Genomic DNA, 22,013 nt, shown 5'->3' on the forward strand with positions numbered 1-22,013 from the left:
ATTTAGGATTGTGCTCTTTCTCCTGTGTACTGTTTCCTAGGTCCTTCCCGCTTAATGTGCTAGGCCCTTACTTCTCTTTTCCTTTTCATCCAAGAAGGAGAAAACTCCAGCTACCCAAGAGCCAAGGAAAAAAGATGGGACAGATAAGCAGGCTGTACCAGTACGTCTTCACATGAAGACAGAAGAAATTAATCTTCCCCGTCTAAGAAACTAGAACATAAAAGCTGTTACATACTATCATAGAATACTGGATAGATACCAAATAAAAATTGTCCCAACAAGTTTACATTTGCAGCATGAAAAAAAAAAAGAAGCTGCATAATTCAATATTTTACAGTTTACAGAAAATGTAAAATGTTTTGACTCCAAATCAAATATTTTGGCTTTTTGCCATTTATCAAGTATTCTGCTGATATCACTTAAGACAATTTAATGACAACAAGAATGTTTACAGAAGGAAGCGATGCTGGCTTCCATTCACTGGGAAATCAACTTTGCCAGTGAAAAATGACTTAAGTGTATACAAAAGATTTTACATTAATATAAATATTATATTATACTGATGCAAGTATACTTTAGGTTATAATATCAATATTTAACATCAATACGTTATGCTATAAAATAAATGTTAATGTACCTTGAAAAGTAAAGCCCTGTGGTAGAATGTCCCTTTTTTTACTTTCCCGATAGGCACAATGTTGCATTTCAGTTCAAATTCTATTTCACTTATGTGAAGTTCCCAGCTGAAGTCGTGTAATTTGTCTCTTTCAATTGGGCCACCCATCTTGTCCGCAACAAACCTGTTCCAATGTATACTGGGATCAATTACATCTATAATTTATCATTAAAAATGTAGCAAAATCAAATGTATACAAGCAATAAGTGAATGACATACAAGACTTTAATACTTTTGCTCTAGTTGCTTTATTTTTTTTTAATTCAGTAATTGGTATTTTAAATATGCTCACTGTTAAATACAGATAAGCATAACTCAGGTCATTCACATTTGTCACAGACCTAAACCAAGGTGCAACAGCTGTCAGCTGAGATTCTGAAGAGGTCTAGTACAGGCACCAAGTCCTCAGAGGAAATCATTAATAACAGCATAATTACTGAGGAAGTAGTTCAGAAGCTAGTCATCTTTACAGCTAACAGATTATGTGAGCTATGTATTACAATCCCCAGCCCAACCATTTGTTTGAATAGTAATGAAGGCATAAGAACATATATGACAAAAATAAAGTCACAGGTAATTATCCCAACACAAGAAAACAGCTATATCCATAAAGGATACCTTAACTTTTACATGCGCTTTCTCATACTGAAGTCTGTATTTGGGGGGTGAGGTGTGTATTTATCCATTAAAAAGCATGGCTCAGTCACAGAAATGGAAGGTCAGAACTCACAATCTGTGCAAACACTGCCAAAAGCATGTCTGTTGGCCGACTGTGCACACATGAGATTAAGCCCTGATTTGTAAGTCCCTGCCTCCTCATACACACACCTTTACCTCCCCTACGCGTGGCCCCTGTATGTAAAGACCTTTGTTTCTCAGTGTCCTCAGCCACAGGCACACATGTTGTTGAGGACTCTCAATGTAGCAATGCTGACGTGGGAATCACAAGCCACTGCTTCAGACAGGGAGTTAAAATCTGCATCGTGTCCTCTGCTGTAACTGTGAACAGGCTCTGCCTGTGCGGTACCTGCAAGGCTACCTCAGAGGCCTTATTTCTAACAACCTAGGGCCTGGGGAGGTACTGGTTCCAACTGCATGGGCACAAGGACTTATCACCTAGCAGGCTCGACATGGTATCTTGAAGCTGGGAATTACTGGGTGAACCTGAAGAAGCTGGGCAATCTAGGCAGTCCCTTGTGCTGCTTGTGCCTACAGCCAGCCCAAAGCTTCTTGAGCCTCCACGCACACCACTCCTGTGTGCGCACAAAGATACGCTGCGTTTGTTTAAAAGAAGACAGCCAGTGCTATCGTGTGTTCCCTCATCTACCCCAGCTCCCTCCCCGGTGAGCACAGCAGGAACTCTGCTCAAGCTGCCAGGCTGCCGAGGGCTGCGGCAGCTGCCTCCTCCTCTCTTTCCTACTCAACACGCACTATCAGGCAGCCGCTTAAAATGGAACGTACACATAAAAATCCCCACATTCTACTTAAACTTCCCGTGATTGTTTCGCTGGGTGTGTCTGCAAGTATTTCACTGGTGTGTCTGAAGAGAGGATTTGAAAGAGCATTTTATGGATTCCACCTTGAGGAAGGCAGCGTGATTTATACACAGATGGATAGTTAAGGATGAATATCCGTCCTGTCAAAATTTGCAATCAACAGAAAAGTCATTCCTCATATCACATTAGATCACTTCATTAAAAATGAGTTAGTAGAAGAAACAAATTTTGTGAGACTCAGTGAGATCTGATGCCAAACTCTCCAGATTCAGAAGGCAGCCAGGAAACTGCTAAGATAGTAAAGGTTAAACTAAGGAGAAGATGAAAGGAGACACACTGCTTGGAGATGACAGTGATTGGTGCCTAGGCTGAGTAGTCAGTGCAACTAATGAATCACACATTGATAACAATAGTCTGTACACACACCATTGCAATATCCTGGCAGTATTAAATCATCAGGATATTAATTACAGTAGCACCTAAAAACTACATTAGGAAAATGTCTCAAGCTTTTGGCTCTATAGGAAAACAAAATACAAGAGAGTTCCTGTCCCAAGGGTTTTCTAACTAAACCAACTAGGCAAGAAAGATTGTAAGAACAGACACGATACATCAAAGTTGCAACAGTCTCAACTATTAGGTTGGAGTTTTAGCTTGTGCATTTAGGCTCTGCAGCAGCTGGGTCTCTCCTGCTCCTTGATGATATAGATGCCATATGCAGCTGATGTGTTCATTGAAAAGGATCAGTACAGATATATCAGTGTGAAAAAAACACTGAAATTGTCCATATATTTTCAAAATGAGAAATGTTTATATCTTATTTTTAAAAAAATTAAACTAATTACAATAAAATTAGAAACAAGAAGCTTAAATTCTAAAATTATGTCAAAATTCTGGACCAAAGCAGACTTGGATTCCAATTAAGGATGGGAAAAATAACAAATCTAGAAAAGTTGTCCTTGGATGAGAAAACAGTTATTTTATGAATTCAACTTACATTATTTATGGAAATATAATTTGGTACTCACTGTGCAAGAGCCATAACCTGTTCCCGGGTAGTCATTAGAGGTAGAATTGTTTTGGAAGCATCGTTAATGTAATCCAGTAAAATCAAGTCAGGTGGTGGTAGCCAATGTGAATTTTCTAGATTTATTTCATCCTGGACTTTAGATGTAATCTGAGTAACTTCTTTTGATTTTTCTTCTTCTTTTTTCCCCTTCCCTTTTCTTACAAAGAAAACAATATACACATTTAAAATACTGTAATATCTAAAGTCCAAATTCAAATATAGTCTCCAACAGAACATTTTACACAAATTGATTTGGGGGTGGGGGGAAGGTAGGAGAAATCTTTTCTCTTGATAATGAATACTCCAAAATCTACAAAGCTGTAGAGAACACTTGTGGAGCATGCCTGCAGGAGATGGTTAGGAACCAAATGTCAGTAGCTTTGTGTTAATATTGCTGTAAATTCTCATTTTATTTTTGTCTATGGCTCTGATATACCTTTCCTATATATGGATTATCTAGGGGAGAAGACACCTATGTACATATAGGAAACATTTTTTAGACAGTTATGGTTTGGTTCCATATGGCTATGAACTAAAAATCATGAACTCCAATGAGTTTTAACTCGATAGAAATTTGGACTTCAAATAAAGGAACAAATGGGATCAAAAGCATGGCTGAAATCTGGATAGGACATGCCAAGCGGTAGTCTCTGTGGTTGCAAATCCATGGACTTCAAGCATTGTGCAAACTACAACATGGCTTGTCAGATGAAGATTTTATAAGTCTGTGTTTTTGCTGACTTTTTTCATTGTACATGCTATGTATTTCACTAACGCTCAGGATTTGAAAAATGACTATGATCCTGAACAGGCATCATAAGCACCTAGCAGAAGTATAAATGAAATTCTTGTTCTTCTTAGACTGAATACTGTGCCTTTCACAAGTTATGTAGCAACTATAAAATCAGTATCTCACCAGGGATATCATTAAGATGTATACAATCAGACAGATTAGGATTTTTCATTCGTGGGAACACACAGAACTTTTTTTTGTAAGCATTATGTCTTTTTTCAGCATAGGGCCTGAATAATTCTACCGTGAAATATTACAAAATTTCTTTCCTTTGTTTAAGAGTTCTGGTTTATTTTTAAAAATCCATAATACTTCTGGCATTCTTGGAAGGAACAAAAAAAGAAATAAAGGACTATTAGAGTATATGGCTCCAGGGCACACTATCATTATTGTATGCTCCTCAAATTATTCTTAAAATTTTTACAGTGAGCAGCAGTCTTAACATAGGAGCTGCTGGACAAAGCAGAAGGGCATATACCATTACCAGTAGTCTAATTCAAGCAATTTGTCTTCAGAATACTTTGCAAACTTTTATTTTACCTATTGAGATTTATCATATTCACAAAAAGCCCTTTTCATAGGTTTGATAAAGCACATTATTTTAGAAGGATAACCAATTAAGATTTAATCTTAAAATTATAGAAAATTCAACACATTCTTAAATAAATGGTTCTGGTTATTAATTGCACTTATACTTGAAAAAAGCAGATAAAACAGTTTTCATTATCTAATTTGACTCTAACTATAGCCAGAGAACCTTCTAATGCTAGATTAAACAGTTGCGCTTCTCCATTTATACACTTACACATTATGGATAAGAATACACTGTTTAAAAGCTCTGTATTATTTCCACCTCTCTGGTGTCTGACTTAGGAGGTTTTCAAAACAACAACTTCTACAAATGGTATAATTCTTGTTCCTTGACCATTTTCTTTCTTTGTCCCCTGCTCTTCCCTTCTATCCTCCCAGTACTTTTCCCTATGAAAATGTACTATGAAAATCTACTCAAATGACTCTTGAATCGTTCTTATTCTCCTTCTTTCCAGTTTTCAGGAAGAAAACACCTGAGAGGAATGGGTTTGAACAGCGATCAGTTTGGGGTTTTTTTGCTGCTGTTTCTCTCAGGTATAACTATGTTCTATTCCTTGGTGGAATGGCTGCTTTAAGGTTGTCTTCCACATCTGTCTCTACCTTACTCCTGAAGTCTTCAGCTCATCATTATCTGTCTAATACTCACCTCATAAGGAACTGTGGAGGTGCTGTCTTACAGCTCAGTGATGTAAAATAACCAGTAACCATTACACTAGACTTCTACTATCTTTTTCCTGTCCTTTTAAAAAAATCCCTGTTTTATTTACCAGTGGGAATTATGACATTGGAAAAAAAATCACTCCCTTTTCCCAAAGCTGTCTTATTACTCATGAGACAATCTTGTGCAAATGGAGAGGAATATTGCAAAAGAGAACTTATGTCAGTTAATAGTCTCCAAGCTGTTTCTGATTCTTCTTGCAACTTCAGTACAAAAGTCCAGTGGGTCACCAGAAAGTCAGTGTGATGAAGGTGGCAGTCAATAAAATACTCTACCACCAAAAGACAACCATGACACCTATTTCTTTCCTTTTTTGCATATCTGCCTTGGCTGTCTTTAGAAAAGGAGTAAATGAGCATTGGAAAGTATTTCCTTAAATGCTGTACTGGAACATATCATGGAATAAATGCAAATTTATCAGCCTACATTAAGTATAATCTTTTAGCCCAGTCAATGTGTGCATCAGATACACAACTGTTTGATCAAAAATGTTGCTATCTGTCTATACAAATACATGTCAAACTATCAACTTGGCACTTCCTCTACATCTAATTCAAACAATTCCAGCAGACAATTACAACTGTCCTTTCTCTTAGCTTTCAACTTTGGTTTATATAAAGTAGTATCACTTTTTCAAAACAATGGCTTTAAACTGTGCTCAGTAGTACTTTGCAAAATAATGAACAGAAACATATGATCAAAGGAAAAAATATGTAGGAAATAGTCTAAGCATGTTTGAGACTTGGAGTCAGCTACTGACCTTCAAGTAACTCCCATATATCTCACAAATTAATAATAATAATAATGATGTATGAATTATGGATTCAGAATGAATGACAATGGGGTTATAAATCATACAACTTGATCATGACATTCAAAAGCAATTATTTCATACTTGAAGAAAGAAGTCTTTGTATTCCTGCAAGTTTACTATGAGAGATTGAGCCAGGTATTTGGTTTTTCCTAAAGAAAATTTTTTGCTTTCCAAAAGAGTTATGGTTGCTAACAGAGCAGTCATTTACTATGTAATTGACATAAATTACATTAAAAAGCAACTATCCAAGGGTACCCTCATCTCACACTGTAATAAACAAACACAGTATCTTGTCAGAACAGGTCTCTGAGCTCTGCACAGCTGCTTGAAACTATGCAAAACTGTCTATGGCTCTAAAGCATCTTTTGAGATGAAGGAATCCCCCACTGGCGCAGAGAAATCATAACTGGGGCTCAGTATCTCCCCTTCCTTCCTTCTCCCTTTGAGTAAACTGGCATATGCGTGGTGGGTGCCCAGAGCATGCTGGGCATCAGGAGGACCTTCTAAATGAACAGAAGCTGGAAGAGGCCTGGTAAGACACTCAAGATGCAGTATCTACTCTTCTGCATCCTGAAACAGGAACCTTCCACAATGCAATTCATATGATCCATTTTGGCTATGTACTATGAAATGATTGAACCTGAACTCCAGAAGTGCTTGCACTCCAAATAACTAGTCAAATGTAAATGTCTGCCTTGTAAGTCAATAACTTTTGAACAGACTAATCTCACAATTTGGGTCCTGATTTAAGTCAGAACCTCAGCTATTGTCTGTCAACAACCTGCATGTCAGTTCTAAACAAACAGATACACATATAATTCAAAGTATAATACCTTAAGCCTTTTTCACTAGTGCTGCTTTTGCTGAGCGAACACCATTGTCCAGATAACTCCTGCTTTTCCTCCACTGGAGATACCATTGAACTACTGAGATCACAAAGCAAGTTCCAAATACTGCAGATTTCATCACTCAAGCACAGGTATATACATACACAGAAATATATAATCGGTCTAAGAAATCAACCATTATCTCTATCAATAAAATGTCTGTAAAGACAGTAGCGTTTCACAGTTCACAAATGAGCTCCAAGATAAAAATTGCAAACATAGTACTTCAGTTCCTACAACAGGCACACCATCTCTCCTTTTTTTTTCCAGTCCTGCAGTACTTAGCATTTTGCAGTGCCCCCCACTGACTAGAATTCACAGCCCCGAGGCATGGCCAAGGCTCTTTATACCCTAAAACAAGGAAGATTAGGAAGTCAGGATTGGGCCCCACAGAAGCCAGCATGAAAAATGGTCAGCTCACTAAGGTAGCTAACAGAAAAGCCAAGGAGAGTTGCAGGTTTTACATCACGTTCCTATGAAGGACTAGATACCATCCCACTGATGGCAAGGAGGCTCTACTTGGACCAGTTTTGGAATCCTGAGCATTTCCCTGGAATTAGGCACGTACACCTGCCTTCTCTGAAGGGCACTGTTGTGGTCACGATCGTGCTGCTGTTTCATGTGAAGCACAGCTGGGGACTGTGGTTCAGTTTCCTTCCACAGGAACAAAATAAGGGTTAAGTATTTTATATTAAAAGTCATCAAGACAGGACTAGAACTTTGGTCTGTATGCTCTCAGATAAGTGCCCTAACAGCTGCGTAGAAAGCTCTGTTCATTATGCCTCATCATTAGTGAACAGCTACAACAAACCAGAAAGAGATTGCTAAACCCCCAATATTTTGTGATCAGTTATCTGCATGTGGGAAGGACAAGCTCAAATCCTCTTTCTGTAAAAGAAATTAATGTCCCACTGCAAGGTTAGAGGTTCTGAGCTATTTGGTATGAGCGGACATGCCCACCAGATCAGTGCCATAGAAAGGACTGCAGGACTGTATCTACTGTATGGATCAGAGGGAGCTCTGCCAGAGCAAAGCATTTTTAGGCTTGTTGCTGTCAAAACTGGGACAGTTCTGAGCACACCCTTCTCAGCTTTTAGTCATCTATGGAATTTCACTGGAAGAAATTTAATCTAGAAATAAGGATGCACGTAGGCAGCATAGGAACTTTTCGTGGGTCTAGGTTCTAAATTGAGAAAGAACTTCTACCCTAAATTCCCTGTGTCTTGGTTGTCAAGCTGTAAAATAACAGTATTTCACTGCCTCCAAGGGATATTGAAAGGAAAAGCAGCCAAGTAAATAGGAGATGTTCAAATACAGCATGGGGAGGGAGGACGAATAATTGCTAAGGTAGACAGAAGGAAGATTACTGCAATTAGGAGGTGAAAGAAAGACTTCGAAACCATATTTAACATTGTATTTGAGAATTTGTACTCTCTTAGGAAACTGTTTATGATCATTTTCAGTCAGAATTCTATTTCTAATGTTAGAGCAATAACAGAACATTGACAAATAGTAAATCTTAAAACCATACCTTGCTTTTTCTCTATTGCTTTTTCTTGAAATAGAAGGTGACAAGATAGTCTGTTCATAAGATGAATCTTGTGCCTCCTTCTCTACTGTAAGACTGAAATGGAATAAGATATTTTTGCATGTTATTTGCAGAATTAGCATTTGCATGTTAAGCTATGAAAATGGAGTTCTGATTTTAAAGAACAGTAAATAAATTCATAGGGAGTATATAAGTGGAAGAAATAACATAACCACTAATAAACCAGATATTGATTTAGGGATCAAAAATTATGTATGGAATACCAAATGATGGACACAAAAGTAACTGGGGAATAAGACTGCTGCCAAGGTGCAAAGGCAAGAAGCTGTATCAAAGTCAAAGAAAGAAAACCTGATAGTTAAAGACAACTCTAGGGATCAACAAAGAGTATGTAAGTTTAATTTGTCATAGATATCCTCAGACATCTTTACAGTGTCATATACAAGCTTAAAAGGGAAGCTAATGATACTGTAAACCAAATATGTGATGTGTTGACAGAGAAGAAGGTTTTGGACTTGCAAAATATTGGTAGGGCATTCTTTGATCTGTGAGAGTGTTTACAGGAAATGACTCTGAGTTAAACAAGCCCAAGACCAACTTCCTGCATTCAAATCTAAGAAGATTTGTTAGGCTGGTTTCAACTTAAACAGAGAAGAAATGGACACAGGTTCTTTATCAAGCCTGAAAGCTTGATGCTTGGCTTTGTCCTGCATCTTGGGATGTTGTGCTTAATATTCCATGCATTTGTCTGTACAAGAAGATAATCAAATCATAGGTTTCATTATTGCATGTTGACATTCATCTTAGATGACATAATTATTATTGCAGATGACAAGCTTTGTTATAACTAATAAAATACTGGGTCTCCTGCCATCAGGAATCAAAGGGTGTTAAATGAATGTTTAATGGCTAAGTTTAAAAAAGCAACTCAGTTGGATAAATCTTCTATGTCTAGAGGGGAAAAAAAGAGTTATTTTCCAAATTATTTTACCAAATACAAATCTCTCGCCTTCTAGGACATGAAGCACTGTGCTGGGATTAAAACAGACCTCTCTATTTTATATATGCGTATATATATATATCTATACTATGTAGTTTGTACTGGAAACAGTGGAAGTGATGGAAAAGATGAGCTATTGGAAAAAATGCTAGTAGATCAAACATGACTCACTCTTCTTGTGGTTTAGCATTAATGAAGATTATGGCCCGACGGTCAGTAAGGTTTTGCATACTCAATTCCTCCAAAGATAAAAATTTCACTCCAGGCTTTATCTACAAGAATATTAGCATAACAGATAAGGTGTTCTGTTCAGTTAAAGATTAAGAGAAAAAAAATTTAAAGATATCTAAAGAGCAATTTAAAATTCCTAATCTTTAAAAGATTTACATAAGAATTTACAGAGCCATTCAAAATATGTGCAGTTGTTTTCTTCATTTGCATTTTCTTCATCAATTTTCTTAAAAAGATTGTTTATAAATAATTTATCTTGTAGTTATTGTTACTATGTCATTCCAAACAGCTTTAGAATAAGGAAATGTTCCTGCCTCTGAAGGCTTTACCATATAGGATGGAATTTTCAAAAGCAACCATGTGCTTTAGGAGCAGGTATTTCACTGATTTTCAGTCAGACTGGTATTTCTAATTCATTTGGGCATTTTGAAAAGTCCTCATTGGATTTAAACTGAACACAGCACTAACAAGTGGTACTGGAGTCAGTCTTTATATATAAACACTACTTTATGAGAGAAAGGGTCATGACCAAGGTGAAAATATGAACTCTTTACTTCTTTATGTAAATAAACAAACAGGTCAGGTTAGTATTAAGTATACTGCAGGGAAAGAGACCAGAAGAACTAAGGTCTGAGAAAGGATCTGGAAAGGAACTAGGTCTGCACAGCTTACACAGGATTGGGAAGAGGATCGCAACTGGGGGATAGCATGAAGATGATAAGATTGCATCCATGAAGAAAGATAATTGAAAGACATTAGTATAAAATCTGGGAAACTTCAGGAAAAGAAATTGAAGTACTTTATGTAGCCAGATTCTGGCTTTTTCTAAACCAAGAAGCAAATTTTACTAAGCAGACTAATTTATTTAAAGTAGCTTACCTGACCACAATCATAGAATCCATCAGTAATCATATTACTTGATGATAAATATCCCATCTGGCTGTATTTTTGGGAAAGATTGTTATCAAGTAGCTTTTCTAGAGCAGCTTCACTAAAGTTATTTTTGCACCCTGTTGAGAGATTAATTTCTTCTAGGATGTCTAAAGCACTGTTAAATAAAATACAAAGGCTAATTAATCATTAAATACCAATTAATTGTTATTATACAGTTCATGTTAGTTTTCAGCATTGCCAAGGCCAAGGCAGATTCATTTTCAAGTGCTAGCCTTGTGCCCTCTGGGCCAGCAAGGAGCTGGCTGTGCTGCACAGAATTCTTTCTCTAGGGAAGAAAACACCTTGCAGTGCTCAAAAGCAAAAGCAATTCCTTTCGGCAGTTAAACTGTTACATAAAGAAATGCAGACACGATGCCACAACCTTTTTTCAGAAGGATGTTAGGCACCACAGAGAACTTGAGAATAAGAAGGATGTAAAAGTAGAGTGAAAGGAATAATGTTCAGAGCTGACTATATGACACAGTTTAGGGAACCTCTCTCTCTCTCTGCCCGATTTGCAATGCAATTTGCAAATTCCAGTTGTGCATTACGCAATGTGTGAATCCTCTAATTTAGGACTGTTAACTGTGTTTGGGTAAGGCGTAGTTGGCAGAGATTTGCTAAATACAGATGAGCATGGAAACACAAGCAGTTGTGTCAGCACCACCAGGATGGCAGGATTTTTGCAGCATGGAGGTAGAAACAGTCATGTGAGGCCACAGGAGGACAAGAATTCATTTCTTAACCTGTTTCTGGTGCTGAAACCCACATACTGATGACTTCTGACCTGAAAAACTTAGGAAAAGCTCAGTAAGAAGACAAAGGAAGCTGAATCAGGAGAACATAGCATACTGCAATTTTGGAACTGTTTAGGAATGAAAAAAAATGAAAAAAAGAGGGTGATATATTCATATGTATGTGTGTGTACATATTCAGAATTATATCTCTGTGTGTCTATACACACATGCAGACATTCTTCATATCCTAAGGAATCAATTTTTATATATATATATTTATAAAATGAACTCCACGTTTAGACTGCCCGTTTCTCTCTGTGAACAAGGAGCCTCAGCTGTGGACATTTACAATGTAGACATCTGAATATAAGTCAGATGAATTCCAGAGAATAAGTTTTTCAGGCAAGGCAAATTACAACCTTCTCTTTTAGAAGACAGCAATGGGAGAAAATAGTAGAAGAGCAGTACAGGCTATTTGTCATAGAGCACACTGCAACAAAGTCAGGTAACCAGCAAGTAATGCAGGGAAGAATTTTAAAGTAGAAAATGAATAAGGAAAGGCTAATGTATACAGCAGTGTCTAAACCAGATGACATTACAGGCACGATATCTGGAGGAAAGACAAGTCAATAACGGACAAATACGGCTGCACCAAAAATCCTATGAAGACCTGAAAACCAAAAAAGGACTCATACAGAAGTGGAGACACTGACACTTCTAACAGAAAACAAAAATTAAGGGACAAACCCAAAAGACGCACAGGCAAAGTGAGACACAATTATTCAGGGACTGAAACAAAAATAAATGTTTCATATGCTGCAAGTCAGAGAGGAAAATGTAGGCCTATTACTCAATGTGGAAAGAAAACTTATAACAGATGGCACAGAAAAGACTGAAGTGTTTGATGCCTTTTTTGCTTCAGTTTTCATAAAAAGGTTGCAAGCAGATGCCTGGCAGTAATATTAACAAGGAGGTAGAAACAGTAGGCTTAACATGTCTAGAATAAGTTTGAGGAGACAGAGTTAACAGTCCCTGAGGACACATACCTCATATTACTCTATGAATTGGCAAAAACGACCTCTGAACTATTTATAATTGTATTTGAAAATTCAGGGAGGACAGGCTAGGTGCCAGGAGAGTGGAGAAGGGCAAAGATAGTATCTAGATTTGAAAAACGAAGAACAAGAAAATTGTAACAGAGATCATTCAGCCAAATTTCAGTGTCCAAAGAATACAATATCAAATTATTAAACAATCAGTTTACACGCAACAAGGGATAAGAAATAGCCATTATATATTTGTCAAGAATAAATCACGTAAAGACAATCTAATCCTTTCTGTGATAGGGTAACTGACTTAATGTATAGGCATGTGAGATGCAAGTTGACTTTGAGATATGTTTTGGCTTTAATAAGTCTCTTCACATATTCCTACTTGAATACTCATGAGCAAGTCAGGGAAATATAATCTACATGGAAATAATATGAAATAGTGCCTGACTGGTTGAAAACTATGCTTAATGTATTATTATCAATAATATGATGTCAAACTGGAAGGACACATAAATTAGCATCCTACTCTGATACTGTCACAAAGAAGGGATTAAAAACCAACAGTGCTATAAGCAAGATATATAAAATAATTACTGAGATTTATTTGATGGTGGTAGCTTTATTTGATGGTGGTATGACCTCAGCTGAAGTACCTCATTCAGGCTGGGAGATGGCACTTCAAAATGGCATAAATAAATGAGAGAAATTCATAGATGTGTGACAAAATGATACAAGTTTTCAAACAAAAAGAAGTTTAAAATTTTTACTTAGTCATTAAAAAAAAAATGAAAGGGACAGGGAATGTGAGAAAATTCAAGAAATTGCTATAAAAAGGTGGTTATTCGGTCCCACTGAATGTAGGACAACATGTAGCTGGATTGATTTGCTGTAATGAATATTTAGAACTCAGAAACCCCTTTTTAAGGATACTCCAGTGCTGGAACAAGTTACCTCTGAAAGTTGTGAAACCCCCTCAGAATTGGTATTTACACGGAACAAGAAAAAATATGTCAGTATACCTGATTCAGTCATACAGTGGGCAGATGGATAACATCACCTTCGAGGTCCCCTGCTGACCTAAATTTCTGAGATTCTCACTCTGCAGAATCCCCTCATAGATGGATTTTAAGTATCTGTGCAGTAATTGGAGAAGTGTCCAGCAGAGGGAGCAGGACAATTACATATATTTTAATTTAACAATAACTAAAAGAGTCACCCTGTATAAGGAGCCCTGTGTAGTAATTCTTGTATCTCAAAACAGCTTTTGTAATTAAGATATTAATATATGGAACTTGGAGTTTTTAAGAAGAAATAAAATAGAGTCTCTTTTACATGACACTCCAGCACACTTGCAGTTAACCAGAGCTTGTAAATCAAATTTAGTCTGTGTGTTGTAAGTACAATTTACTGTGTATTGAACTTAGCCTGAAACCTTAATTTTGGTTTCATATGTATGGAGCACTGTAGTCCCTAATTTTGATTGATACAAATACATCTTCAATATAAGGCTTAATTCAGTCACAGAAACAATAAATGTTTTTATAATTCCAGACATTCCTCTCTTCAGGCTTACATTTTTTTCTTAAGACTTCCGTTACTTAAAATCAATACCATTGCATCTGTAACATCTGTGGTGCAAAAGTAGCTTCTGCTTACCAAAAATTATAGCTTCATTTTGCTATTCTGCTATAAATAAATAAAGATTGACTTTATAATAGAGTTCTCCTACCAAAATCTTCCTTCTGTTCCTTAATACAATTTCTACTCACCCTAGCCTGCATAGTTCAACAGCAGTTAGTTCATCGCTTGCACAGACCATAACAGCCCAACAGGCATTTCTTCTGACTTCTTCATTCTTAGAACGCAGTAATTCAACGAGTGGTCCCAGTCCACCTGCATTTCTCAACTATAACAAAACGAAGACATTGCCACTTACATATTTCATCTATCCCAGCAAGAACAGCCGGTGAATTTCACCTTCTGAAACATTCAAGCCTTGTAGACAAGCTATGCTGGGCTGGTAGAAAGGCCATTTATGGGGATTCTGTGTTTCTGTGAACGCTGCATAGGCTGGAGCCGAAGCAAGCTTCAGAGTGGTACAAGGCACAGATCCCTTCTGGCTCTGCCTTGCTTTACAGTTATTAGATTGCGGTGTGGAAACTGAAGAGACTATGCAACCCAAGACTGCCACAGAGAGTTACACAGCTTTTTCTGTGTTCTCTTGCCTCCTAGCAACTAATTTACATCACAATATATTTGAATTTGTATTGTATTGTGTGTATGACAATCTTATTAACATCCTATTCTCTTGTGTGCTACAGTATCTTTCCTATACATGCTGGAGGAAATATTGCTCATTTGGATTTTTGAAGAGAAAGACATTTTAAGGACACTGAAAGAGGTAGATTAATTATCTATGTCCCTTATTCATGTCCTAATTAACAGCCTTGACCCATGAGAAAACCCCAGCTTATGATCTATGAATGCACATAGCATCATCCTTATTTATGAAAAGAAAATAGTATGACCATTGATAAACAGCAAAACGTTCAACTTGCTGGATGCCATTGATCAAGGGATTAATTACATTTTGAGTTTTCTCTGAATTACATTTACTCCACGCACATCCAGTATCTTATTAATCAAGGTCAGATATTGCTGTTCAGGCCTTGAAAGTGGCAACAGAACAACACTGAGAGAGCATACAGAGGACAGAAATTCTCATCTTCAAAGGTCAGCTGACAGCTGCAACTGAAAAAAACCTTTCATGTCTAATGCTCATAAACATGGTGATTAAGGTATAGCCCTGGTTAAAGCTCACTGAAGCCACTGGAAAGCTGTATAAAACATTAATTTGGTGCAAGCGAATACAGCAGTAAAAATACAAATTAAAGAAACCCCTTCCAAGTTCTCATGACAAACTGAGCTAAATTCAGCTGAACACGCCTATGACGAAAGTGACAGATTAGTTACAATCTAGAAGCCCCCGGACTTTTTGGACAACAAAATACAAAGATTTTACATAATGCCAGCCTCAAGATACAGAAATGTTACAAATCATCACAACCTCAAAAAGTAGTTTTACCTCAGTTCTTGCATCAGCATCACAACCAAAGGTAGCCACGGCAAATGCTGCTTTGCTTTGTACTTGGCTGTTGGTTGAGCGCAATGGTTCTTCAAGCACACCCATAATACCACAGCTTTGGATATTTACACGGAATGGCTGTTGCACGGCCAGATTTGTTAGCACTGTGGCAGCATTAGCAATGGCTCCATCTCTCTGAGAATTCAAGGTATTTACTAATGGCTCAATTCCTTCAGCCTCAGCAACAGCACTAACAAAATGAAGGAGAAAAAAAATCTTTGTTATTTTAGGACCATTTTTTCTTCTTATGTGCTGTATTTACCAATTAAATTAGTATTACATTTCAAGATTTTTTTTAATATATATTTATAGATGTCATTTATATATATGACTTGTGAAGTACAAGAGGCACAACCTAAGCAGACAAACCAAGTCACAAATTTCTAGATTCTTTCATCTTCAGGACATGGATTCTTTCTGAGGTTTCAAACAAGTGAATTAAATCTTGCATATTTTCAAAGATGCAGCATTTTTGTATCTTTAGTTCCAGGCAAATGCCTCTGCAGACTCTTATCACTTCTCCCCATAATCATTCTAGCACTACTTCTGAGGAGGATTATAGTGCACAGAATATCACATTGTTGTTCTTTGTGCTGTCTCTGTAAATTTCTGTGATCAGATACCAAGGTGGCACAAACATAATACACCAAGTTTCTGCCGTTCTTACAGGAGTAGGTGGACATGGTGCAGTTCAGTGCAATATAAAAATTATTGAGCTGGCTTTATACAAGCTGATTTAGATGGCAGAAGTACAGCAGACACAGCAGCACAGAGTTCAGGACTGGCTGTGACTTCATCACAGTTCCACATCAACTAGTCTATCAGCAGCAGATCCAGCTTAAATATTCCTTCTGCTCCCAGACATTGCAGCCGTGGCTGAAGGGTGCTGCCCATCGTCAGTGCTTGACAAATGTGGGTGTGGCCAAGTTCTGAGCTAGACCTGCAAAACAACTTGTTTGCAGATAAAATTGGGGAAGATTGTTCGGCTATTTGAAGGATCTTTTCATAGATTTAGGTTAGAGGACAGCCAAGAAAAAAAACAGTTGAAGTGCTACAGGTAGGAGAGAGCAGAAGGTGCAGGCAGCTGCACTTTTAGACACATCTGCAAATGACTTAAATCTGATGTGCTGCAAAACTAATAGTCACATGGGCCTGCATCTTAGTCACAGCAGAAGGAACTGGCCTATGAGCACTTCATGTTACCACTTCTATTCTGCTTCCAGCACCCATCGGGACAGTGCCTTTTAAAAGAAAAAAACTCCAGTCAACTTCATATTGAATATCTGGGGTAAAGAATATATTTGAAAGCATCTGGTGACATGGTTTATGATGATGGTAAACTCCTGACTACAACTGATGTAGATCCTGAAGAGAGAACCTGGCCTGGCTGAGGGGAAACTATCATGCTCTAAATAATCTGAAAAGGCATGTTTCTGGGTTACCACTTGATTATGTATTCTTTTGTTTCTTTGCTATAGGCAAATGGAACTACTGATACAAATGTAGTTTACATTCTTCAAATGCCATAAGATAGTCCATAACTTAAGATTTTTGTTGACCTTGCTTTCTACTAAACGACAAGAACTTATTTCTTTGCCTATATCATGTTACTTTTGTTTCAGTGGTATTTTTTCCAATGTTATTATAAGCCAGTACACTATAAAATTTGAATTGTCTTTGTTCTGAGTTTGTATATAAAATCTGATCAAATGATTTGAGGCATATGTCCAATTTACTATCTGCTCTTAGTAATTTTACATTGGGCTCATCTGTTTGTTAAACAAAAGTTGGCAATATTGTTAGCAATGGAAATGTGCAGATGGCAATTTGAATTTTCCTTGCAACTGCTTTTTATACTCTCTTTTAGTGCATTTTGTCTATACAAACTCTCCCACCTCTATACAAGCATATCTAAGCCCTTCAACAACAGAAGAGTGGACATTTTTTATAAGTTTTGCTAAATTTCTGTCAACACATTAATAAGAGAAATCTGGATGCAAAAATCTTACTGTAACAGCATCTTACCAAAATCTAACTAACCTTTTGGTAATTTTCACAGTTACAAAATAAACACAAGCTTAGAAGTATTACATATACAAGAAACAGCTATGCTATCAAAGACTGTCAAGGCATTGATAAAAACGAGAAACCTCAGGAATGCTGATAGTCATGCTCTTACACAAACAAGAAAGAAAGCAGAATACATGCCAACCTATGCCATATAAACCCACTACATGGGCAACATGATGTAGATCTTACTGGGAACTCCTCTTAGTGCAAGTATCTCCAAACCAGATTTTCAGAGAGGGGGTTGCAGATACTCCTGAGCATAGCTGGAATGAATCCATAGAGGATAAGAGGGTTTATTAGCCTGATCTCTGCCTCAGCTACAAGGCAATGGCATCTCTCAGGTAGTGCTGGAGCATGGGCATAAGGAAGGCTGGCAGGCAAGCAGCAGTTCCCAGTTCAGAAAACCAGAGAAAAGGCAGCAATCCAGGGACTGAAGGTGGGTAGGGTTATTAGCTTGGGTGCAGCATAAAGTATAGGGCCACTCTGGTGTTGGCTAATTAATCCTCCTGGAGCACCAGTAACTTTAAAGCAAGTACTTCAGTCTCTATTCAGAAGTGAATCCCGTGTTTTCAGATGTCCTGCACTGCACTGCTCAGACTGTCTTCAATTAGTTGGATTTCCCCTTATCTGGGCGTCTTCCCTCCCCTTCCCTCCTTGACCAGATAAAGAAGAGCTCAAAACATTTTGTTTGGGTTTGGGGTTTTTGTTTGGGGGTTTTATGTTTGGTTTTGGTTTGGGATGTTTGTTATTTTTTTTTACTTAGGTAAGGCCACTATTCCTAGGTTCTCTGGTTAATTCTGTCTTCTCTTCCCCATAAAAATTTTATCCAGATTTCCAGCTTCAGGTGTGCAGTAGCTCTATCCAGGTTGCTGTATATGAAGAAATCCTGGACATGCTGATTGCACATGTCAGGATCAGCTATACACCATATGTATCACAGCTTTACTGGAAAACATCACATTCACAGCACATGTAACAATGACATGATGTACCTGCTGACAAAGTGTGGTAGAGACTCACCACAGATGCACACAGCCATGGACAGTAAGGCACATCCATAAGCTATCAGATTTACAGCATTACACAGTATATACATACATACCTTATCTGGGAAGAAAACCTACCCAAAATCAAAGAGTTTTTCCTGTAAAATGGATACACAGAAATTCCAGGATTTATGGATCCACTACTCATGAAATGCATCACTGCAACTCACACGTAAATTATATCCAATACTTTTGCACTACGTATAGGACATACTATTTCTAGATTTCACCCAATAACACATGTATTCTCCCATAGGAAATCCTAATAAACGTATAGTCCCTAACAGATTGATTCCAGGATGATACATGAAACTGAGTGACGTAGCCAATCACATTATAAGCAAATTTACTATAATTTCCATAAAACCAGCAAGTACACAAGTACTTAACAAAAGAGCAAGGTGACAGCTCCTTCTATGTTCAGAGCTGACCTCAGCGAGGTACAGAGCACAGCCAATTTTCTCAAGTGCCACTCAACTTCAAAAAGGTTGAGAACCACTGATTTAGAAGATCATACATATTTATTTCAATTCTGCATTCTACCTCTACTTCTACATGAGTATAGTTTAATCAAGTAACACAATGGATCACAAGGCAAAAAGAATTCATGTTAGAAGTGACAACAACAGGTAATGAGAGCTGAAGGTAACCAATACCTTTAAGAATAAGATTATAAGAGGGCATGAACACCCGAGGGCAACGCTGTGTCCTGGTAACAGAGATGCATGCAGAAGAGGTTATGAGGGAAGAAGGAAGAATGGGGAATCCATAGTTCAACTCACTCCTACCCCATAGCCCTCTGGAGAACACAGAAATTGCACTGTCACCCTGGGCCATGGAGCCCCATCTGCTAAAGAGACGGCAGTGCCTGACCTCAGAAGAGAACTGAAAGAATGAATATGCTTAAATTTTTAAGAGGCTGAAATACTTCAACATTAAGATCCAAGTATGGTGGCCCTTGTTCCCTTCCATCTTGGGCAGGGATATGCACTGTGTAGTTTTTTATTACAAGGGAACAAAAGTCAGAGGAAGAAGCACTGTCTCTGCTTAATGTAGATCAGCACCAGCCTCTCTCCTTGCCTCCAGAACACACTCTGCTGCAGACACATCCTGCTGAGATGGTGCACTTTATCAGTGCTCCCACTACAGGACTACATCCTCAAGGAAGAAGGGAGCCTTGGTTTAGCTGAAAAAAAGTATACACTTTTTGATTTGGAAAAGGAGCAAATTATATAAATCCACAGCTCTTTTCCTCCACATTGTGTAAAGATTCAAAATACATCAACTTCCCTAATCATGGAGAGAAAAGATTAGGGAAAAGGAAAGAAGGTAATGACAAGGGGCAAAAAAAGGATGTTGCATTTGCAATATCACCATGGTTTTTTGAAAAGTGAAAGCTAGCTGACTGAATCACAAGCAAACAAGAAAAACCAGACAAGATAGGTGTAGAAATTAAAAAGCTCAAATTAAAGGTAAAATAATTCAAATGTTATGATTTATAAGCACATGGTTATGATCATTAGAGTGCCTAACCTAACAGGATTAGGCATTTACCTTAACCAGTGTATACACAGTTCAAGTACCCTAATGAACTTACCCATGCCCTGTACTGAAACAGTAAAATTCTGATTACAATTTAATTCAAATTACTGTATCCAAGAATAGCTAAAATATTTTTCTCAAGTGTCATTGGAAAGGCAGACATTAAAAGGTCAGAAAATAAATATTTAATTTTAAATATACATTGTAACAAGTTAAGAGATTTTCTTGAAAATTCTCTAAAAGATCACTCAAGGCTCAAAGAATAAATGCTGAGAATCTGAGAAAAACAAATGTTTACTGGTTTTACTTCAAAAATAAATTAAAAGTTGACAATAAAATCATTACCAAGTTTCACAGTACAAACTTTTTTTAAACAGTTACTTTGGAGATGCATATGAATTTCACTGAACTTAATATTTTGTTACTTTAGTTGTCTGAGGTGCAATAGGAAAGCTCAGACATTAGTAAAGTGTTGTGAAAACAATCATCAGTAAAAATTGGACCAAAACTCTGTGGGTTTTTTTCTTATATTTTTAGGACTATAAGCTCCCTGGGGCAAGAACCACCTCTCTGTTGGCATCACATATCAAGTATAATAGCTCTGGTCCCCGACCAAGGCTCCTAGCCATGGCAAGAAAGATAACTGGTTATTTACTTAGTGCATAGGGAATGGTCCAGCTAGCTTTTCCTCCTGAAGGTCTAGCCTAATGGAGAAAGCAACTATTGGTGGTCAAAGAGCTGACAGAAACCACCGAGACTGGGCCCCAAACCCTTAACTGAAGCACCCTCTCATGAAGGGGAGACGGAGGGGAAGAGCAGTGGTGCAGCTTCACCCCACTGTTTAGTCTGGATTGTGCTTAATTTACACTAGTGAGATTGACACTTCATGAAAATGGTGAAGTATGTTTGGTTTTACTTCTTCTACCACAACTGAACATAAACTGGTTTATATTAAATTATGTTTTTATGCACTTCTATGTTGTTTATTTCCCCTCCCCCCTCTTTTGACTGAGGATTGAACACAATTTCTGCTTAGAAAAAATTCAAATTTTTCCTCCTCACAAAGGCCACTGGACTCCTTATGGACTTCATTTTCCAAATGTATTTGCAACTGCATGTTTAATTTCTGTGCAAAATTACTGTGATTGTGTGTGAGGTGCTTAGCTAGCCATTTGTGCCTGTGCATATCTCATTTTCATACATAATTACATGTAAATTATGCATAAGAATTATGCATCTAATTACACACACATTTCTTAAAATCAACTCTATCTGTGTTAAATCGCATGACTTCTTTTTCACACAGGGCATTTTTGATCCAGCTCTATTATGCAATTTCTGACTGAGAAAGAATATCATAACTAGAAGTTTGAAAAACATCAAGAAATATCTTCCTTTTTATCCCTTAAATATATTAGTATTCTTCATTTGCCTTGTTATACCATCAGAATAATCACATCTAATAAATGTCTTCTGCATTTACCAAAAATTTCACTTTGTGTTTTAATTATTTTCAAAAGCAATTGACTGTTGTATATAGTCACTCGTATTTTATTTAAAGGCTAATATTACTTCCGTTTTCTTCACTATACAAGGGAAATTAATGTCAGTATGTTTATTCTGAGTAAGGGACTAGCAACAAGAGACTCTGATCTACAATTTGG

General features: G+C 37.3%; 1 protein-coding gene across 1 annotated transcript in view; it reads right to left on the reverse strand.

The window, feature by feature from the left end:
* The window catches only part of ARMC3 (armadillo repeat containing 3), a 60,559-nt gene that overhangs the window by 1,231 nt on the left and 37,315 nt on the right, over positions 1-22,013 (reverse strand). The window contains exons 12-18 of the mRNA XM_074897972.1: positions 15,632-15,881; positions 14,316-14,452; positions 10,704-10,872; positions 9,765-9,865; positions 8,576-8,668; positions 3,201-3,398; positions 638-800 (exon numbers count right to left, since the gene is read on the reverse strand). Coding sequence (XP_074754073.1) covers positions 638-800; positions 3,201-3,398; positions 8,576-8,668; positions 9,765-9,865; positions 10,704-10,872; positions 14,316-14,452; positions 15,632-15,881 — 1,111 coding nt within the window. The remainder of the gene's footprint in view (positions 1-637; positions 801-3,200; positions 3,399-8,575; positions 8,669-9,764; positions 9,866-10,703; positions 10,873-14,315; positions 14,453-15,631; positions 15,882-22,013) is intronic.

The sequence above is a fragment of the Athene noctua genome, chromosome 2 (genome assembly GCF_965140245.1).
Source record: "Athene noctua chromosome 2, bAthNoc1.hap1.1, whole genome shotgun sequence".
NCBI classification, from domain to species: domain Eukaryota; kingdom Metazoa; phylum Chordata; class Aves; order Strigiformes; family Strigidae; genus Athene; species Athene noctua.